Genomic DNA, 23,410 nt, shown 5'->3' with positions numbered 1-23,410 from the left:
AAAAAAACTGAACACATCAAAATTCTCCAAACACATGAAAAATGCTAACTTACAAGGTTAAGTACACTATTATTCCTTAGGATTGATAAATGTGTCTTATTTCGACAATGGAATAAAGATGATGTAAAAAAAAAACACAAGACGGTTTACCTGAAAAACTGAAGATCAACAGTAAAAGGTTTGGTTATTTTCTTGTTGGCTGGATTTTTCTTCCTTCCCTCTTTTAAGTATGGAGCTGGTTGTGAATTTCCTATGGTGGTAACTTGGTTTATAGCTGATGGGTATAATTTAGTATTTACTGTTACTGATGATGAGCTCTGGAGCGTAGAACTAGTTGCAGAATTAACTGAGGGCATGGAAGATGATCCAACTGGATAAGGTGTCATGGAAGCTCGAATCGTAACCTGTCAGATTAAATAGGCTGTTAATTAAAATAAAACTGACTTTCTGGCACTTCCTGAAAGGTTTAAAAGAGCAATAAAAGATGTTATTACTCAATTAACAAAAAGAAAGGTTAAGCAGATAATTTGTAGTAGATATTTTCTTTCATACAATAAAGTACCATTTTTCAAATACAATCACTTTGGCATCAGTCATTTCTCTAGCTATTGTACCCACGCAAATGAATTAAAGTTATATCTAAATTTTCAAGTTGGTATTCCAAAGGAAATCTGAAGGAACTAATTAACTTATCAGTATTTAATCGATCTGGATATGGCTTGCCTTGCTGAGTGCTTTGAATCTTCTGTATTTGTTGAGCAGAAAATATACTTTTGAGATAAAGCATACAAGTAATTGAAGCATGTCATCTGAAAGTTGATGAACCCTGTAGAATTTTCTCTACTTCTGCATAAATATGACCAAAAATGTGATCAGATCTTCACATGTTCTAAAACTAGATAAAGAGAACCCAATTAAATAAGTAACACAAAAAACATGATACCTGCTAAAGTCTCTATTCATGCGTCCACTGTTAAGGCTGATTTATACTTGTGCGTCAAATATACATCGTAGGTACGGCGTAGCCACGTACGCTACGCTGAAGCCTACGCCATAGCCTAATGCGCACCTCTCCCAAAATGTAACTACGTGTTGCGGTGACGCAGTCCAAAGCAACTGTGATTGCTCCACTTGGTAGCGTCGAATTTCCTCCTACGCCGCAATAGCTTCCCATTCGGTAACTGAAGGGCAGGGAAGGAACTCCGGCTGCAATGCTTTCCATAAAGCTTTACAGACCTCCGAAATTATGGAGGACCCTGTGCTTGAAGCCAGTTTGTAGCTAGCTGCTACAGCCTGTTGACTTCCACCTGAAGCTAAAACTTGAATGGTGATTGTCAGTCTCTGAGTATACTGTGCGTACACTGATGCGAAATTAATGGTTGGAGACAATGAACCAAATCGTCAAATCTACCTGCCGACATCCAAAAATATTTGAAATGTATTTCCTCGTCCATGTCTCTCACTGGCCGGACAGCACAGAAAATTCACCCTCTTTCAGTTTCAATCGCCGTTGTTTGAAGTTTGAGTTTCTTTGTGTTGAATTTCAACACAAAGAAACTCAACACAGTGGCATAGAAACCCCACCACCAACTAGCATTTTGGCGGTGAGTTGCAGAGTGACGCAGACACACCAACACACAAGTATAAATGCTCACAACAGCATAGCCCACTTGCATAGGCTACGGCGTAAGTTAATACGCACAAGTATAAATCGGCCTTCAGAGTGCGTTTTTGGGTAGATGATTCATTTACACTTAAATGACTTTGGCCATCAAGTCTTCTGTTCTTTGACAAAGTACTGTGGATTGAGTTCATAACAAAAAATTTCCTAAAAGCTGTGAACCCAGTTCATTTGTAAAAATGCTGTTCCTAAAAGCTGTGAATACCGAAATACTAGCCCAGACGCTGTGGATGAAAGTGTGAAGTTTACAGGTAGTTTCAAAGACAGCATTATCTATACTCTGCAAATACGAATTTCCTCTATGTTAGCACGTAAAATGCCAAATAAATGTATTGTGGATTTAACTTGCATTCCTAAAGGCTGTGAATACCAGCCCAGACATGTTGGCATTGGGAGGAATGGATGAAGTCAGAAGGTGTAATGTTTTGTATGTAGCTTCAAAAGAAAGCATTGTCTATACTTGTAAATACAAACTGTCCTTAGATAGATAGACAGATATAATTTATTGATCCCGATGGAAATTGGGGAAGTGTTTAGCAAATAAACATCGAGCCCACATTGGGCTAGCAGACCTTTCCACTGAAAGCATTTTGTTGAATAAAGAAGCTGCTTTGTATCTACCAGTAACTCCCTCTCCGGTGATTTCCTTCACGCCACAACATTTTGTGTCAGGAGTGGGATAGCTTCGTGACCAATTGTGTGGCCAGCGTTCCTAGCAGTCTAAGTTGGTGAGTATTTTTCCAAAATACAACTCACACTTGGATCTGTTCGGTCGGTGGTACACAGGAACACAAGGTATCACGAACATGCACAGCTAAACTGGTAGATATAAAAGTAGTGTGTGCATGTGTATGTGTGTTTATGGACGTGAGGAAACTGCATGTTAACTTGGTGAGACTGAGCCACCAGTTGTGAAAGGTGGTAACCGACAGGACGGTTCGAGACACCAGAGTAGGGACGTGTATACTTGTTCGGGGAGCTGCATTTTAGTGTATGCATTTGCAAGTGTGATGCATCATGAGTTCAGATACTCAAAAGTGGCAGATTGTGGAATACATGTTCTGCGGTATTAACTATGTGCTGTTTAACTGGTACCCGTCTTTTATATTTTGCATAGTCATACTTTATTGATCCCGGGGGAAATTGGTTTTCATTACAGTTGCACCATAGATAATAAATAGTAATAGAACCATAAATAGTTAAATAGTAATATGTAAATTATGCCAGTAGATTATGAAATAAGTCCAGGACCAGCCTATCAGCTCAGGGTGTCTGACCCTCCAAGGGAAGAGTTGTAAAGTTTGATGGCCACAGGCAGGAATGACTTCCTATGACGCTCTGTGCTGCATCTTGGAGGAATGAGTCTCTGGCTGAATGTACTCGTGCCCACCCAGTACATTATGTAGTGGATGGGAGACATTGTCCAAGATGGCATGCAACTTAGCCAGCATCCTCTTTTCAGACACCACCGTCAGAGAGTCCAGTTCATCCCCCACAACATCACTGGACTTATGAATGAGTTTGTTGATTCTGTTGGTGTCTGCTACCCTCAGCCTGCTGCCCCAGCACACAACAGCAAACATGATAGCACTGGCCACCACAGACTCGTAGAACATCCTCAGCATCATCCGGCAGATGTCAAAGGACCTCAGTCTCCTCAGGAAATAGAGACGCCTCTAACCCTTGTAGACAGCCTCAGTGTTCTTAGACCAGTCCAGTTTATAGTCAATTCGTATCCCCAGGTATTTGTAATCCTCCACCATGTCCACACTGACCCCCTGGATGAAAACAGAGGTCACCAGTACCTTAGCTCTCCTCAGGTCTACCACCAGCTCCTTAGTCTTTTTCACATTAAACTGCAGATAATTCTGCTCACACCATATGACAAAGTTTCCTACCGTAGCCCTGTACTCAACCTCATCTCCCTTGCTGATGCATCCAACTATGGCAGAGTCATCCAAACCTTCTGAAGATGACAAGACTCTGTGCAGTAGTTGAAGTCTAAGGTGTAAATGGTGAAGAGAAAGGGAGACAAGACAGTCCCCTGCGGAGCCCCAGTGCTGTTGATCACTCTGTCGGACACAGTGTTGCAAGCACACGTACTATGGTCTGCCAGTCAGGTAATCAAGAATCCATGATACCAGGGAAGCATCCACCTGCATCACTGTCAGCTTCTCCCCCAGCAGAGCAGGGCCGATGGTGTTGAACGCACTGGAGAAGTCAAAAAACATGACCCTCACAGTGCTCGCTGGCTTGTCCAGGTGGGCATAGACACGGTTCAGCAGGTAGATGATGGCATCCTCAACTCCTAGTCAGGGCTGGTAGGCGAACTGGAGGGGATCTAAGTGTGGTCTGACCATAGGCCAGAGCAGCTCCAGAACAAGTCTCTCCAGGGTCTTCATGATGTGGGAGGTCAATGCCACCGGTCTGTAGTCATTGAGGCCACTGGGGTGCAGCATCTACGGCACAGGGACGAGGCAGGACGTCTTCCACAGTACAGGAACCCTCCGGAGCCTCAGGCTCAGGTTGAATACATGGCAAAGTACTCCACATAGCTGAGGGACACAGGCTTTGAGCACCCTGGCACTAACACCATCCGGTCCTGCAGCCTTGCTTGGGTTGAGAATTTTCAGCTGTCTCCTCACCTGTTCAGCTGTGAAGCCCACTGTGGTGGTTTCGTGTGGGGGAGGGGTATAGTCATGAGAGCAGGGTGGGGGACTGTGAGGAGGGGTAGGAGGGGAGAGTGGAATATGTGTTGGTTGGGGGCCGACAACAGGTGGCAATGTGGGGGATGGGCAGGGGTCACAATGTCAAATCTGTTAAAGAACAGGTTAAGTTCGTTAGCCCTGTCCACACTGCCTTCAACTCCTCTGTTGCTAGTTTGCCAAAACCCAGTGATGGTCCTCATCCCCCTCCAGACCTCTCTCATGTTGTTCTGCTGGAGTTTCCACTCAAGCTTCCTCCTGTACCTGTCTTTAGCCTCCTTGATCCTGGCTTTCAGGTCCCTCTGTATTGCCCTCAGCTCCTCCCTATTTCCATCTCTAAACGCCCTCTTTTTAGCATTCAGGATGTCCTTAATGTCCTTTGTCACTCATGGCTTTTTATCTGAATAACAAAGGACAGTCGTTGTCGAAACATTGCAGTCCACACAGAAGTTAATGTAATCAGAAATGCATTCTGTGAGCCCATCAATATCCGCTCCATGTGGCTCACAGAGTGCCTGCCAGTCTGTCACCTCAAAACAACCCTGGAGCACACATAAGCCTGCTCTGACCATTTCCTCATTGTCCTCGAGGTTGCAGGTTTACTCTTCCCCAGAGGCACATAGCAGGGTTTTAGATGCACCAGGTTGTGATCTGACCTTCCCAGTGGGGGGAGGGGAGAGGAGCTGTATGCATCCTTAACGTTAGCGTACATCAAATCCAGAGTCCTCTCCCCTCTGGTTGTACAGCTCATATACTGCGTGAAGTTGGGCAGTGTTCTAGCCATGGTAACATGGTTGAAGTCACCCGAGATGGTAATGAGGGCACTCGGGTGCTGGGTTTGTAATCTGGCTGTGACGGTGTAAATGATGTTACATGCCGACATCGGGTTGGCAGAGGGAGGGATGTACACAACAGCCACAATTGCATGTGAGATTTCCCTTGGCAAAAAATATGGCCGGAGTCCAACAGCAAAAAGTTCAATATCCGGGCTACAGACACATTCCTTGATCGTAATATGCCCAGGATTGCACCATCTGTTATTTACCAGAACCGCCAGCCCCCCTCATTTGCGCTTACCGCTCTCAGTGCAATTCTGGTCAGCTCGAACGGTCTGGAAGCCCTCTATGGAAACGCTTTGATTGGGTATGCGTGGGAATCAGTGTGGGGACATCTCAGGGAGAGGTTTTACCCAGACAGATCTACCAGAATGGCACCTATTGAGGTCAGGCAACATCAGGTTGAGAACCCTGATGATCCAAGCCAGCCCTTGACCTTGATTATGACCATTCATAAGCCCTTCACCCCTGGGGAGAAACACAGCATTTTGTCAGAGATGCCCTCTCTTAAAGTCACCTGTGGGAATTCAGAATTCTGGATCAAGCTCGAGGAAATGGTTGAAATTCACCAGATGCACCCTAAAGATACACACGCGTTGGTAAAAGTGAAGTGCCCAAGGAATATGTGGGGCAGGATGGCCCGGGGGGGTGGGGGATGGTACATGGGCAACTACCTAGAATGCGAGTAATGAAGAAAGATATCACTTCTTTAAAAGGGGAAATGAGGCAATGGCTGGGGGGAGGTGAGAGTAGCTGGGAACGATAATGGCAGTAACCCAGAGGGCTGACGAGACAGCCATGGATTATGCAGAGCGTAAATACCGAGTGTACGAGCAGTATTCCGGGTTGGATAATCCAGGGAGGGATGTACAAGTCTTCCTGAAAATGCTGAAGGAAGACCTGAGCTCAGCCCACCAGGAAGTTTTAGATTTAGGCATAACAGCGGGGTCGACCTACTCTGCGAAAGTTTTGTGGGCCAGTCAGGTAGACCAAAGAAAGTGCAAGAGAAATTGTAAAGTGGCTATAGTGGATGCAGCCACTGTGATGTCCCAGACAGTTTGTTTTGTTTGCCAGCGACCAGGACATGAAGCAAGGAATTGCTGGAATAGACGTGGGAGGGTAAAGGAGTTGATATGCTACAGGTGCAGCCTGTTGGGACATGGTTGGAGGCAGTGTCTAAAAAAGAAGAAAGAAAAACAGGTGAACGTCACAGCAGACACACAATCTCTCACCCTATCAGTGCCCAGTCTGACCAACCTGACTGTCGATCAGATCAAAGAGCGAGTAAAGATGGCTCCTAGGTCAGGAAAAGATGAGGCGGCGGCCCCCACTATCAGCGCTGGTGACCCGTGGATGTACACAACAGCATAGTTAGGGGGACGACAATGCAATATGTTAGTGGACACAAGGGCATCTGTATCCAGGGGCGGCGCTAAGGTGCTGCTAGCTGGGGCTATAGCCCCAGCAGAAATTGCAATAGCCCCACCAAGAAATTGACTGCAGCTGCTTTGCTTTCTCTGTATAGTTTTGAATACAGCTTGTTTCTCCAGTTGATCTAGTGAAACAGCGCCCCCAATTACCATAGCACCCACGCAGCAATAAAGTTATAAACTCTGTCAGATCCACCCTACACTTCTGCTTATTCGTTCGTTGTCGATGTCTTGCCATTGCTGTCCTCAGATCTGTTAAGCTGATCTAAGATCACTTAAGGTGGTGACGTCACTCACTCTCACTCACGCGAGAGATTGATAGTATGCATCCAGGCACAGATCCGTGGTCTCGCAAGACTAACGGATGCCACATGCACACATTGTGCTTTTACAAGTGAGCGTCGACCTGGCACATGCATTATTTTGGCGGGTGTGAAAAATGGATCGATTTTTAGTCAGAAAACGACCTCATCCAGAGGAATCAGTGGCGTCTCAGCCTGAGCCTGTCTTAATTGAAAGTGACATGCAGAAAGGAGTAAGTGGGGATGAGGTCGACAGCAGTTCATCGAAGGAGTGTGAGGGCGAAGTAGAGGAACAAGAAATGGAGCGGGATTCGGAAGAGAACTTGGATGAAGCTGCTCTTAGTGCTAGTGGGAATACTGTCAGCAATGCTAGCCAGCAGCCTGAGGAAGGACCCCATCGGCCAGCATTGAAAAAGTACTCTTCGCAACCGTTTGGCAATCAGCAAAGGAGTTTTATTCGTGGCTGGTTTGACCTGTACTCCTGGCTGGAATATTCAATCACAAAAGACGCTACATTCTGCTTCGCATGCAGGCATTTCCTGTGTGGAGGACATGGGTTCCATTCTGAGTCTACCTTCACTGTCACTGGTTACCGCAACTGGCGGAAAGCTACAGCAGCTTTCAAAAGCCACCATGCAAGTGCAGTTCATAAGTTTGCGACGGAGGTATGGGCCGAATTCAGATTGAGAAAACAAGACGGTTCAAGATTGGGAAATATGCTTGACAAAGGACATGCAAATATTGTCCAAGAAAATCGTGAGTATATGAGAGCAGTGGTTGAGTCTCTACGCTATACTGCGTGCCAAGGCATTGCCCAGCAAGGACACTGGAAGAATGATGGATCTGGCACTAGGGGGAACTTTGTTGAGTTGCTCAGTGTAATTGGGAAGTTTGATAAGACTGTAGCTAAAAAAAAAAGAGGACAATCCTGGAAATGCAAAAAACACCCATCACGATATCCAAAATGAAATTATGGGTATTATGGGAGATATGGTCAGACGTCAAATAAGTGCAGAAATTAAGGAGGCTGGATATTTTGCCGTCATGGTGGATGAAAGTAAAGACTTGAGTAAAATGGAGCAAATATCAGTGGTGGTGCGGTATTTGAATAACGAAACAGTGCTTGAAGAATTCTTACACTTCACTCCAGCAGAAGGGTTGGACACAGAGTCGCTTCTTAAAAGCATTGAACAGACACTCGCCCAGTGTGTTATTGATAAGAACGCGTGCATAGGTCAGTATAGGTCCTCATGCGAACGAAATTTCTCTTGCCTCAGACACGTCAAAAACTACTTAAGGAATAGCAGCGGCGATGCTCGGAACAGCAACTTGGCTCTGTTGGCCATAAATAGCCAGAGGACCAAGGCACTTGACATCCAGAAAATCATTGATTCTTTCGCCACCAATCACGACAACTGACAGATTGTGCTTCTCTGAAAACATTAATGGTGAGTGCAGTTGATTTTTTAAAAATTTGGGCCAAGACTAATGCTGATTATTGTTACTATTTTGTGGTGGATACCCCATAGTCCTTATGTTTCCTGCAAATCCTAAAATATTACATTTACTGCTATTAAACCTACTGGTTTTGCTTAGACTTCCACGCGGTTATTCTGTTGATTTTTGTTTAAATTCAATAGCCGAATTAATTGAGGTATTGCATGGTCAGAGTACGATTTGTCCAACTCCTGGTAAAGCCTTGCATCTGTTGTTTGCCTTATTTGGCTTTAATAACGGTGTATCTTTTGGCATTGCTGTCTATGTAATGCGAATAGCATGGGTTTGTGTTGTGTTTTTCAGTTGAAAAGTACGCATTTGACGCTGATTGCGGGATTGGTGCGTGATTCACATTGTCCGCTGTTGCTCGGATGCTCTGTTTTTTTTGTCTATGCTCCATGTAGCCCAGGTTGTCTCCGATGCCATTGACACTGTAACAGTTCACTTCTATATTAGATCTATCAATTGCTGTTGCTTGTGAATCAACAGAGGCATTTATAGTAGGCACATAATGCTTGAAACTGACCTTTTAACGCCTCGTGTCTGGCCTTGCGAATACATATTACCATACAGTGCATCCCTCAGCACCATCACTGAATCATTTTGCCCCTCCGTAGCACCAGCAAAAAAAAATCTCTGGCACTGCCACTGTCTGTATCGATAACAGACCCAGCCATGCCAACAACTGGACAGGCTATTTATATTACGGGAGTAGGAGGGAAAACGGTAAAAGCAGAAAGAAGCGAATCGCAAATACTAGAAATCGGGGGAGTGCAGCTTCTAGTGTATTTCTGGATATGTCCAAATATCGAGGGCACTATCCTTGGAATAAACATCATAAGGGAAGCAGGAGCTGTTACAGATTCGGGAAAAGGAGAAATAATATGGACAGGTCAGGGACAGCAAATGTGTACAAGCAATAGAACAGACAACCTGGCTAGCATAGTCGCAGCTGCCCCGATCACCAGAGACTGGAGCCAGGATGGTGTCTATGGGTTACCTTGTCAGCAGTTCCCAGCAGCATGGGCTAGACACAAGCAAGGTTGTGGCTGAATAAAGATAAACCTAGTTAAAATAGAGGAGGGTCTATATAAACCCCATAAGCAGTACCCTATAAAAACTGACACACTGGCAGCTGTTCAGGGTATAGTGAAGGAACAAAAGCACCAGGGGATACTCAGAGAGACTGCGGCCACTACTAACTCGCCTACGTGGCCAGTAAAGCTCAGTGGATCATATCCATTAACAACAGGCTATACCGCCCTTAAGACCATGCCGAGAATGCATCCCATAATGGCAGGCCCTGCAACAATCCTGAATGGCTTGTCTCCAGAACATAAAGCTTTTCCAGTCCCTCCGATGGCAGGTATTACTGCAAATAAGGCAGCAGAGGAACAAGAGGCAATTGAAATTGCAAGTATGCAGGAAGGAACAAGAGAACCCAGTTTAGAAAAATTATATAAAGAGGTGGAGGCAGAAGAGAAGGAGGAATGGATGAAGTCAGACGGTGTGTTTTGTATGTAGCTTCAAAAAGAAAGCATTGTCTATACTTGTAAATATGAATTGTCCTTTGTGTTTGGCAGATAAATATCGAGGCCACATTGGGCTAGCAGACCTTTCCACTGAAAGACTTCCGTCCGTATGATGTCTGCTGTACCTTGTTTTGTCGAATAAAGAAGCTGCTTTGTATCTACCAGTAACTCCCTCTCCGGTGATTTCCTTCACACCACAACATCCACCATAAGAAAAACACTGAACAAGAATGGTGTTCATGGAAGGACACTACAGAGGAAACTGCTGCTCTCCAAAAAAAAACACCATTGCTGCACATCTCAAGTTTGCAAAAGACCACCTGGATATTCTACAGCGCTTCTGGGACAATGTTCTGTGGACAGATGAGACCAAAGTTGAACTTTTTGGCAGAAATGTGCATTGCTATGTTTGGAGGAAAAAGGGCACTACACACCTCATCCCAAATGCGAAGCATGGTGGAAGGAGCATCATGGTTTGGAGCTGCTTTGCTGCCTCAGAGCCTGGATGGCTTGCAATTGTTGAGGCAACGATGAATTCAAAATACTATCAAGACATTTTACGGAAGAATATCAGGGTAGCAGTCCCTCACCTGAAGCAAGCAGTTCATTAAAGGAAGCCCACCAATATCCCAGAGTTGAAGCAGTTTTGGAGGAATTTTAGGTCATTCCTCCTTACAAGCTGATGTGCAGGACTGATCAACAGTTACTGGAAACATTTGGTTGAAGTTATTGCTGTACAAGGAAGGTCATACCAGTTATTGAAAGCACCTCTACAACCCACACCTCCGTCTCATCTCATTGATTAGAACACCTGACTCCAAATAGCTTTTGTAGAAGGCATTACCCCAGAGGTTCACATACCTTTTCCAAAATAATATATGTAATATTGGATCATTCTTCTCAATAAATAAATGGACAAGTATAATGTCTTTTTTGTGTTATTTATTTAATTGGGTTCTCTTTATCTAGTTTTAGGACTTACATGAAGATTTGATCACATTTTAGGTTATATTTATGTGGAAGTAGAGAAAATTCTACAGGGTTTACAAACTTTCCAGCACCACTGTAGCTGGCTTGGGAAATGAAAATTACCATGGACTATTGTTTTTTTTATTTCTTCACTCTAAGTGCTACTTGTGCACAAATTGAGAGGGATTTGGTGGTAAGGGCATCTCCTTGGACTGGTACCAGTTTGATGCATTTCAAATGTATGGTTATTTCAGCAGCCAGTTAAGATTCCTCCAAGTGAGAAATTGAGTGTGAAGGTGGTGCTGGTAAGTCACAGCAACACTTTACTGGCAGCAAGCAACACTACTAACAATTCTACTAACTATACTTTCTTGGGACTATGATCACTACAATCCACAGCCTGTAATTTCCCACTGAGAGGTGTGTGTTTGAATTGTCTGTACAACTTGGTGTTTTTGTGGTACCCTGAAATATTCAGTGAACTGGATTCTCAAGAAAGCAAGTACGGCTGTGACAGGTTACTGGAGCGGAATTGGAGCTAGACGGAATCTTCAAGCTAAACACAAAATAATCTGCAGATGCTGGGGTCAAAGCAACACTCACAACGTGCTGGAGGAACTCAGCAGGTCGGGCTGAGTTCTACAACACTTGCCACCATTCAGGGCCCCAAACAGTACTTCCAAATGAGGTAACACTTCACTTGTGAGTCTGTTTGGGTCATCTATTGCATCCGGTGCGGCCTCCTCTACATCGGTGAAACCTGACGCAGACTGGGGGACCGCTTCGTCGAGCACCTCCACTCCGTCCGCCAAAACAGACAGGATCTCCCAGTAGCCACCCACTACAACTCTGCTTCCCACTCCCATTCAGATATGTCCATACATGGCCTCCTCTACTGTCATGATGAGGCTAAACTCAGGTTGGAGGAGCAATGTAGTCTCCAGCCCCTTGGTATGAACATAGAATTCTCCGACTTCCAATAATTCCCTCCCCCTCCCTTCCCCTATCCTTATGTCACTCTGCCCTCTCCCCCAGCTGCCTATCACCTCCCTCTTGGTTCCGCCTCCTTTTACTACCCATTGTGTTTTCCCCTATTCTTTCTTCACCTTTCCTGCCCATCACCTCCCTGCCTCCCTTCCCCCACCCCTTTATCTTTTCCCTTACTGGTTTTTCACCTGGAACCTACAAGCCTTCTCCTTCCCACCCTCCCCCCACCTTCTTTATAGGGCCTCTGCCCCTTCCCCCTACATTCCTGACAAAGGGTTCCGGCCCGAAACGTCGACCGATCTTTTCCACGGATGCTGCCCGACCTGCTGAGTTACTCCAGCGTGTTGTGAGTGGAATCTTCAAGCTGAGTTGAAGTGACAGGTCCTGGGCCCAAAAGTGGATAACAAACCAAGACAGATTAAAAAGATTAATTCATCGAGGCCAAGGGTGAAGGACAGACCAGTATTCAGCTCGTTACTCCAGGAGGCTTGACTTGCTTTAGCACTGAACTGACTCTGCAGCTGCGGCCTGCAGCCATCAGACTCCTGGACCAGCTGCAACACTGAACTGGCTACGCAGCTGTGGACTTATTTTTGGTGACCCCGTGGTTCATGTTCTGTGGATTGTTTGTTTGCTTTTTTTAAAAAATTGCTTACATAATTTGTTTTTTTTTGCACACTGGGTGTATGACTAGCTTTGTGGTGTGAGGTTTCTCGTCAATTCTATTGTGCTTTCTTGTTTTCTGGCTGTTTGCAAGATGAATTTCAAGGTTGTATATGGTATACATACTTTGATAATAAATATTCTTTGAACTTTGAAGTCTATTTGAGACTGGTCTAACACACAGGCCAAGCTGGGCAGAAACAAATTTTTGTTTTTCACCACAGGATATTAGTAAACTAATTCCAGAATTACAGAAAATTCAATTTCCAGCTAACGTACATAAAAATACTTGCAATTATTTACGGATCTCTCAAACAAATCTGAATTCAGATTCTCAATACAGATTCAAACCATGTGAGTTTATCTGTTGTTTTGTCATGGAGGCTTTGCAGCAATTAGTACTTAATCTGTCGCTATCGTGCAACTTTGTAGAACAGAGACATCTTGTGCAACCGCAGCATACATTTCCAGCCAGAAAACAGACTATATACTTCCTGTCATTCTACTTCTTGTAAGAAAGCCTATGCATTCTCACAGTTCCTCTGGCCCGACTGTATCTGCTCTGGTAGTAAGCCTTTATGATGCCTTCTTGCTTCCTAAAATGTAGCTTCTCTTCTACCAGTGATTAAACCCTAGACTATTCCCAAAATTTCTGCTCTTGCCCTAGTCTACATTTCTCCATCTATACATAAATACCCAGATGAAACAGCGTTCCTCCAGGGCCAAGGTGCAAACCACTGTACCAACGGTCATATACAGTCATATACAGCACAACGGTCATATACAGTTAAGACAGCAGTAAACATACAATCACACAAAAAGTATTACAGCCGAAGACCCTGAGTGTCATCTCCTGCAGTTTGATGGTGTTTAGGAAATTATTTGCAAGAATAAGCTGACATGAGATCAATCATCACGAGCTAGCGCAACCACAGATGAATGCAATCCAGCTCGTCTTTTACTGAGCAAACACTGGACGGCAGTGCTGATGGGGCCAGCTCACAACCCAGCATTGACGCTGCATTACACTGCTTCTAACTTCTCTTCCCCTAGGTGGCTGCAACAGACGACCCCCATAGCATGAGGGCCTAGTCCGCTCTACAACTGAGGCCACGCAGCTCACCCGCCATCAATTTCTCCAATGAACCACTGAACCACTCTACAGTGCAGCATTCTATATTACCAATGTTCAATAGGGTCTTGCAATCATAAGCAAAATGTCCAATCATTTGCCCCGTTTGTAAGGCTGCACACTGACTCTGACACCTTCCTGTAGCAGAAGGCAACAAAGTCTGCACCAAGTCCAGCTCCTCCGCTGTTGAACAACTCAATGATAAGGTAAACATGCAATACTGAATGTTCTTAATATGCAGCAGTGTCTTGTGATAGTAAAAAAGTGTTAAGAACAAACAAGTATATCGTTGGTTGGACCTGGGTGACCACTGTGTCCGAGTGCGCCACCATCTGCATTCGAGTATTATCTTTTGCAGTTTCCATCATCTTAAACAGGATTCCACGAGCAAATACATCTTCCCTTCACCATTCTTTCAATTACATGGTCTACACTTCCATTTCCATCAACAATTGCTTATGGCAATGAGATGCAGCACTTGTACTTCCATTCACACCATCCAGGGACCCTGTAGGTAAAGTAGTAAATCGCTTGTAGTTTTTCAACTAGAGTGCGTACACACACACACACGCACGCTAGTTCTTCAACTAGCATATGCAGACAAGTGTTGCATTTTGGAAGGACAAATCAAGGTAGGACATACACAGTAAATGGTAGGGCACTGAGGAGTGCGGACAAACAAAGAGATCTGGGAGTTCAGATACATAATTCCCTGAAAGTGGTGTCACAGGTAGACAGGGTTGTAAAGAAGGTTTTTTGCATCCTGGCATTCATAAATCAAAGTATTGAGTACAGGAGTTGGGATGCTATGGGCAGGTTGTATAAGACATTGGTGAGGCCAAATTTGGAGTATTGTGTACAGTTCTGGTCACCTAACTATAGGAAGGATATCAGTAAGATTGAAAGAGTGCAGAGAAGATTTACTAGGATGTTGCCGGGTCTTCAGGAATTGAGTTACAGGGAAAGATTGAACAGGTTAGGACTTTATTCCTTGGAGCGTAGAAGAATGAAGGGAGATTTGATAGAGGTTTACAAAATTATGAGGGGTATAGACAGAGTAAATGTGAATAGGCTCTTTCCACTTAGATCAGGAGAGATAAATACGAGAGGACATGGCTTCAGGGTGAAAGGGGAAAGGTTTAGGGGGAACTTTTTCACTCAGAGAGTGGTGGGCGTGTGCAACGAGCTGCCATCTGACGTGGTAAATGCGGGCTCACTCTTAAGCTTTAAGAATAAATTGGATAGGTACATGGATGGGAGAGGTCTGGAGGGTTATGGACTGGATGCAGGTCAATGGGACTAGCGAAATAATGTTTCGGCACAGACTAGAAGGGCCGAATGGCTTGTTTTCTGTGCTGTAGTGTTCTATGGTTCTATATCGTATTCAGTCTACTACATAGGAAAAACTAACAGAGAATGGGTGACTGCCTTGCAGGTGTGTTCAGCCTAGAGGGCCTACTTCCTGTTGTTTGCCATTTTAATTCTCTCTCCCAACCCCAGTCTGAACTGTCCGTGGTCTCCTGCACTGCTATAGTGAGCATGAGCTTGAGAAACAGTGCCATGTTATCCAGCTGGGCATGTTGCAACCTTCCCATCTCGATATTAGGTTCAACAGCTTTAGGTTATTTGCTCTCTCTGCATCAGATTGCTCAGATCTGTGGTACTGGTTTAGTTTTTCCTCTGCTATCTGCTGCAGGACATTACTTTGGCTATCGTATTGGCAGTTTATATCCCATCCCAGGAAGACTGATGATTAGAAACATAGAAAACTTACAGCACAATACAGGCCCTTCGGCCCACAAAGCTGTGCCGAACTTGTCCTTACCTTAGAAATTACCGAGGGTTACCCGTAGCTCTCTATTTTTCTGAGCTCCATGTACCTGTCCAGCAGTCTCTTAAAAGACCCTATCGTATCTGCCTCCACCACCATCGCCGGCAGCCCATTCCACGCACTCACCACTCTCTGTGAAAAACTTAACCTGACATCTCCTATGTACCTACGTCCAAGCACCTTAAAACTGTGCCTTCTCATGCTAGCCATTTCAGCCCTGAGAAAGAGCCTCCAACTATCCACACGATCAATGCCTCTCCTTATCTTGTACACCTCCATCAGGTCACCTCTCATCCTCCGTTGCTCCAAGGGAAAAAGGCCAAGGTCACTCAACCTATTCTCATAAGGCATGCTCCCCAATCCAGGTAACATCCTTGTAAATCTCCTCTGCACCTTTTCAATGGTTTCCATGTCCTTCCTGTAGTGAGGCAACCAGAACTGAGCATGGTACTCCAAGTGGGGTCTGACCAGGGACCTACATAGCTGCAACATTACCTCTCAGCTCCTAAACTCAATCCCACAATTGATGAAGGCCAATGCACTGTATGCTTTCTTAATCACAGAGTCAACCTGCGCAGCAGATTTGAGTGTCCTATGGACTCGGACCCCAAGATCCCTCTGATCTTCCACACTGTCAAGAGTCTTCCCATTAATACTATATTCTGTCATCATATTTGACCTACCAAAATGAACCATCTTGGGTTGAACTCCATCTGTCACTTCTCAGCCCAGTATTGCATCCTATCAATGTCCCGCTGTAACCTCTGACAGCCCTCCACACTATCCACCACACCTCCAACCTTTGTGTCATCAGCAACTTTACTAACCCATCCCTACACTTCCTCATCCAGGTCATTTATAAAAATCATAAAGAGTAGGGGTCCCAGAACAGATCCCTGAGGCACGCCACTGGTCACCAACCTCCATGCAGAATATGACCCATCTACAAACACTCTTTGCCTTCTGTGGGCAAACCAGTTCTGGATCCACAAAGCAAAGTCCCCTTGGATCCCATGCCTCCTTACTTTCTCAATAAGCCTATCAACATATGATGAACTGTATTCTGCTATCAACATCCTTGAAATGATGCACCTCAATAGCCTTGTTCATCAGAGCTGGGAACTTCAATTAGGCCAACTTCAAGAGTGTCCTGCCAAATCTATCAATACATCTCCTGTCTCACCAGAAGCCCAAACATCCCAACCACTGTTACACAACCAAAGATGCCAATTATTCCAACTGTTGCCTACATTTTGGAAATTTAGATCATCAGGCTGTGCTCCTTCCCCACTTACAATCAAAAACTGAAATGTGAAAGTCCAGTACAGAAAGTTGTGCAGAGCTGGTCTGAGGAAACTGCATCAAGTCAGTGCCCTGGTCTGTTTTAACCTTACACTTCAATCATCCACAGCTTTTAATTTTCAGCCAGAAAAGTTTTATTGCCATTTTCTAAATCACACTGCACACTGCAACAGGCCAAACAACTAGCTCAGGTGCAAGGCTGGGTAACTCTGGGTGCCAAGCTGAGTTGAAGAGCTTAAGGATGGCTTCAGGCTGGGCAATGAAATCTGGGCCCGGAGCGAATCATTGGATGGTGTGGTCCAGACCCGGAACCTTTTGTGGCAGCGGTGCCCAGGTCCTAGCGTGAAATACGATATGCTGTTTAGACAATACTAGACAACTGGGTGACCCGTTGGGGTGCCCTTTGAGAGAAGGGTAGTGCAGTCTGATATGAGCAGAATGAAAATTAAATTTTCCTGAATGCTATCGGTATCGCTTTGCTTTGGAAACTCAAGTAGAAAACCTCAGTTTATTAAAGAAGAACGACGCGTAGCAAAGCAAATATAGCTGCTCCTCATTTAACGCAGGACACTTTTGATGGCATCATTTCTGGTTTATCTGCCACCCTTGTGCCTCTCGTTGTCATTCTGGAGACGTGCTGCCCTTTCATCCCCCGTCCCTTCAGCTCTTCTGCTGTTTGTTGTTTGTCTCTGATCCTGGAGACGTGCATGCCTCTCCTCCTCTGTCTCTTCTTCTCTCATCTTTTTTTATCCTGACTCTACCCGACCTGCCCCGGCCTCATCCAATTCTTGTTCTCTCTCTCTCTCTCCTTGCCACTTGCCGACGTTTGGTGTCATCCCTTGACCATAATGTCCCCCTTCCCTTTCCATGCGGCATAAATAGGGTGACCATTTTTTCTACCCTAATGCTGGATAGAAGATACGAAGCACTAACACCAAAGGATGCTGATTATTCTTGATGATGTGGCTGGCGCTCTCCTAAATGGATGTGATATAGTCACCACTGTCCTTTGACTGTAGCAAAGGGTTTTATAGGTGTCTCGAAGTACATCATTACAATAAGATTTAACTATCTCTTATTGATGGGTGGTAGTTAGATCTGTCCCAATCCTGCATATGCTGATGGTGATTAGCAGAATGTGACCCCTTGAAATCCCTCTCCTTCCCTTCGCCCATCCCAGCATCCCTCCCCATCCCAGTTTCACTCTGCCCCCTCCCCCAACTGCCTATCACCTCCCTCATGGTTCCGCCTCCTTCTACTACCAATTGTGCTTTCCCCTATTCCTTCTTCACCATTCCTGCCTATCCCCTCCCTGCTTCCCCTTTATTTTTCACCTTACCGGTTTTTCACCTGGCACCTACCAGCCTTCTCCTTCCCACCCTCCCCCCACCTTATTTATAGGGCCCTTGCCCCCTCCCTCTTCAGTCCTGACGAAGGGTTCCAGCCCGAAACGTTGACTGTTCTTTTCCACGGATGCTACCCGACCTGCTGAGTTCTTCCAGCGTGTTGCTTTGACCCCAGCACCTTCAGATTATTTTGTGCCCTCAAAATAGAGCTGCTCTGCCCTTTTGCTCTGGTAGGCGTCGCTGCTGAGGCTGGCCGTGTGCATGCACTGGGCTGTGGCGTCCCAATTTCCATGATGGCCGATCGGGTCTCGGGTGAAAACCAGCCTGTTGATTTTTGGCGAATGAGCAATTTTATATGAATATATAACCCTGAACTTTGCCTGCATTCTGTAAGTTAGCTCATTTTAATTCGATGTAGCCAAAAAAAGTGCTGCTGTTATGCAGCATTTGCACTGATTGGAGGTCACAAACAGACAAACAGAGCATGAGAGTTTTAGTAGTATATCGATGTGTCAGACTACATCAGAGGCAAGAGCTTATTTTGCTCACTCTCCATGATCTTCATTCCTCTCTCCAGGGGGGCTAGAGCCTTTCGCCATTCCATTGTTTGGTCTATTTAAATGCTGGCCCGAAGAGACTGAAGACAGGGTACAGGTTGGGATGAAGGCCAATTTCACTCATTCTCCGTGATGGTCACCTCCATGGCACTGAGGCTAAGAAGATTGCCTCTGCAGCTGTGCTCTCACTAATATGATGTACCCATAAGCGAGGCTTTGGGCCTACTCAAGGGTTCGGATCTGAGGACTCAGTTTTGGTTCGGAGTGCTGTTGATCACATGATTTGTATTTTTTTCTTTTGCTTGATCTTTTATCTTTATTTTTATTCTTTATTTTTTTAATTGCGTTCTTTTGGGTTTCTTGCTTTGTAGCTACCTGTGAGCAGGCAAATCTCAAAGTTGTATAATTTATATATTCTTTGACAATAAATGTACTTGAATACTTGGAAGAAACTTCCATAGAATGGAAAGTGCTGGAAATGACAGTTTAAAATACGTGGATAAAATTGGGATATTACCATCCCACCATTCTAGAACTCAATGCATGACTGTTACATAGACAAAAATAACCTTGAAGGACACCTACAATTTTATTTTCATTAAACTTTACAAATCAGATACTTCTTTCTGTGAACATGTAAAGCAATTGCGGAAGATGACCATGAATATAATAGTCCATGTCAATGGCATGATACATCAGTCATTCCCATCTAACACAAAGAAACACATAGGGGAAACAAATTAAAAACAACTTGAGAAAACAATATACCAGGGGTAAAATGATTCCATGCAAATACAATGTTGTAAAGACAGAGCACCAATAGCAAAATTAGCAGATTTTACTGGCAGTGAATTACAGCAGGAGGCTGGGGAAAAAGGATCTATCCACAATGGCCATCTCGACATCCCAACTGCATGCCATTTCAACTCTCCTTCCCATTCACACCGTGAATTGTCCATCCTTGGCCTCCTCCACTATCAGAGTGAAGCTCAATGCAAAACGGAGGAATGACACGTTGTTTTCCACCTGGATAGTTTACATTCAAATGGCATAACATCGAGTTTTCCAATTTCAGGTAACCCTCCCTTCTGGTGTTTTTTTTTTGTTTCTTTTCCAGCTTGTCAGCCTATTCTCCTTCCAATCCTCCTCTGGTCCTTCCATTTTTGTCCCTTTCCCACATACTCCTCCTCCAAGCCCCATCACCCATTTCTGTCTCCCTCTCCCTCCTGGTTCCATCCACCCACTGCACATACATTTTGCCCACAGGCTTCCACCCACATACTCGCGCCCCTATTTGTCTTTGGTTTCATTTGTCATTCACCTCTCCCCTAATGGTGTTCTCATACTTGCCTCCTTTACTTATCAGACTCCAGCACTAGTAGCCAGCCCTTTGCGTTCTTGCTTATCTCCCTCCAGGAGCTGTCTCCAACTTTCAGACTCCCGTCCTCACATCTTCCTTCATCTGCCTCTCATTTTTCTTAGCCTCTTTTCTCTGCCTCTATCAATCATTCACCTGCCAATATCTCCCATCTCTACCTCTACAACCTACCCGTCATCTTTTTCCCCTTCTCAGTCCAGCAATCACCTGTGACTTCTACAGTATTACTTAATTCTCCCCTTTAAATTGACCAGCTCCCCTCTCAGTCTTGATGCAGGTTTTGACCCAAAGTATTAACAATTCCTTTAACCCCCACAGATGCTGCTCCACCCACTGAATTCCTCCAACAGACTGGTTGTAAAAGGCTGCAACTTAATCTCCTACCCAAGTTTTACGCAGGCTGCAGAAAAGATTACTCTATTTAAAATAAGTTTTTTTGATAAAATAGAAGATCAATGTAAGGGGTACGAATTACAAGTGCTTTTATGTATCACGGATGATTTAATACACCAATAATTGCTCTTTTGTTTTACAAATTACAAACTAATCATATAATCATGAAACTAATCAAAACAATGTTATGATCAAACAATTTAAAAGCTATGAAATTGTCAAGTATTAAATAAGTGTGACATTCATAATACATATGTGACATATCAGTGCAATAATCCTACCTTTGTGCCAGGAGGTAGACCTTCTAATTGTATAGGTTTTCGAAATGTCCTATGGTGTTGAGTCTTATGATCCACCTTTTCTTTACAGGTTAGAAACTGAAGCTTACATTTGCTGCAACGGTAAACTCCCTTTTTCTGGACAAAATATTAAAATTTTAAACAACATTTGGAGGTATAAGAATAATCTAGTTTACCTAATCTTCACAATGATAATTAGAAGGTAGTTTTTACGTGGCAAAAGATGCTTATAAAAACAAAATGCTTAGTTGCTTCAATATTTCAAATTCCATCTTTGTACAAATATAATTGCACCTATTTCTCTTAAAATAATCTGTTCAAAAGGAAGCCACTAGCTCTGTTGTGCAGTATAAAGATATGCCAAAACTTCATATGGAGGAGGAGTAGGATTAAGTCAGATATCTTCTTGAGCCTGCTCCATCATTCAGTTAAGGCCATGCCTGATTCAATTTAGGCTTCAACTTTAACTGCTCATATCCTGTGACTCCCCAGTTGATCAAAAATCTCTCTGGGACCGGAATACATTCAATAATTCAGCCTTCACAACTCTCTCGGGTAGTGATTTACAAAAAATCTTAATCCTTTGAGAAGAACAAATCTTCATCTTAAATGGGTGATCCTTTATTCTGAAATATGTCTCTTCATTTTGGATTCACCCATTCATCCACAGTGACAAGCCCCTTCAGATTCATAACGTCATTACCACTGATCACACTGATCCTTCTCACTTCAAATTATATTAGCCCAACCTACTGAAACTTCCCTCAAACATCATGTCTTTTTCCAATGAATCCACAAACTAAATAGTGAATTTCAGTGTATTGTGTGGTATGCTAAATCTGCAGTATATTTACACAAAAGATGAATTCACAACTAAAGACTTTTTGTTGATGGTGTTATAATGCAACGAAGTTTGGCACCAAGTCTGGTGGATTTCCTGTTAGAAGTGAAGGCTGCCAATTTCAATAGCTTACAGTGACTGTTGTAACCTACAATAGTTGGAATTGTGGAGGTACAATTATGTACTGAGTGGACTCAACTCTATATATCTTACCCATATCTATGACACCGATAATACCAAAATGTCAGTTCTTACTCCTACTGAGAATATTATTTTCAAAATACTAATCTCTGATCATTTTGTTTCTCTACTACTTGTAGGCTACAATCCGAACCAAAAGTCAGAGTTCCAAATAGTACACTGCCTAGTATGCATTCTACCTCATTACTTACTACTCTTCACTTCATACAAATACATTTCTTGTCTTTTGCCATTTTAATATTAGAATCAATGATCCCAAGATCATCTTGAAGCTTCTGCACTTTTGCACCTTTCAGCTTGAATCTTATTATAATTATCTGCTCTGAATTAATTTTTCAGAGCATAGCAAAATTTTCAATGTCCAACTGGAACCTCAATTTCCTCACTTGTAGACCCTTATTAGTACCGATTGGTAACAATACTTCCTCCACAATCACCATCAGCACAGGTGCACCATATGAATGGGTGCTTAGTCTCTTGCTCAACTTGCTTTATATTTATGACCGTGAGGCTAAATACAGCTCCAGTGCCATTAAGTTTGCCGATGACACCACTGTTGTTTGCTGAATCGAAGGTGGTGATGAAAAATCATATAGGAGGGAGACTGAAAATCTGGCTCAACAATGCTACAACAACCCTTTCACTCAACGTCAGTGCGACGAGAATACACATATATAAGATATTAGCTGTCCTGTGTGATCAGCAGTTGGTCTGCCACCTGTCTTCAAGAGAGAGATAAGGAACACAATGAAACAGCATCTGGAGATGTGTAATGAAGGGACGGGAGAGAGAGAGCTGTCTGGAGCGGCTCCCCCTTTGAACCCTGAACTGTTTGAAGTGATGGACAGGCGATACCCCAGCAGGGGGATAAAAAGGGACCGGTTCGCTAAGGCAGGACACACACGACACCCGAGGTAACGAAACCCTGGAAGCGGTGCACCTCTCACGAGTCGGTGGGACGTACCGGACCTTAAACGCACAGGGTGGAAAGGTACGATCAGTGGGAACCCAGTGTGTGTCCACCCTCGCTTGGGTGCCGGGTTCACTGCAGAGGATCGACCGCATCTGGAGGAGGGGTCACAGTCGGTGACCTCAGGTGACATCACCAAGGACCTGCCCAAAAGCTGCTTATGAGCAACATCGCCGGTCTGTGAGTGGAAGCCGTGTCTGAATGATCAGTCGTTCCCGTTCTCTCTCTCTCTCCCCTCACGTTGTCCATCGCCATGGCAACGATTACTGCGAACTGCACTACTAAATTGGACTGAACTTTGTGTTACTTTGAAATTGGTCATTTACCCCTAGACAACGATAGAGCTTGATTGATGCTGTTATCTTAATTCTGTGCACATGTGTGTTTATCATTGCTGAACTGTTGCATTTATTATCCTTTCGATTACTGTGTTGCTTGTTTCTTTAATAAAACTTTCTTAGTTCTAGTAATCCAGACTCCAACTGAGTGATCCATTTCTGCTGGTTTGGCAACCCAGTTACGGGGCACGTAACATAAGAGTAAAAGCAAAGAGCGGAT

The 23,410-nt window shown here is 44.2% G+C and overlaps 1 protein-coding gene across 3 annotated transcripts in view; it reads right to left on the bottom strand.

The window, feature by feature from the left end:
• Positions 1-23,410, bottom strand: part of LOC140209864 (zinc finger protein 280C-like) — a 164,689-nt gene that overhangs the window by 29,962 nt on the left and 111,317 nt on the right. For all 3 annotated transcript variants that reach the window (XM_072278451.1, XM_072278453.1, XM_072278452.1), the window contains 2 exons: positions 20,823-20,957; positions 151-404 (listed from right to left, as the gene is read on the bottom strand). In XM_072278451.1, coding sequence (XP_072134552.1) covers positions 151-404; positions 20,823-20,957 — 389 coding nt within the window. The remainder of the gene's footprint in view (positions 1-150; positions 405-20,822; positions 20,958-23,410) is intronic.

Source organism: Mobula birostris, chromosome 14, assembly GCF_030028105.1.
Source record: "Mobula birostris isolate sMobBir1 chromosome 14, sMobBir1.hap1, whole genome shotgun sequence".
Lineage (NCBI taxonomy): Eukaryota > Metazoa > Chordata > Chondrichthyes > Myliobatiformes > Myliobatidae > Mobula > Mobula birostris.
This window is presented reverse-complemented; position numbering and strand designations above follow the sequence as displayed.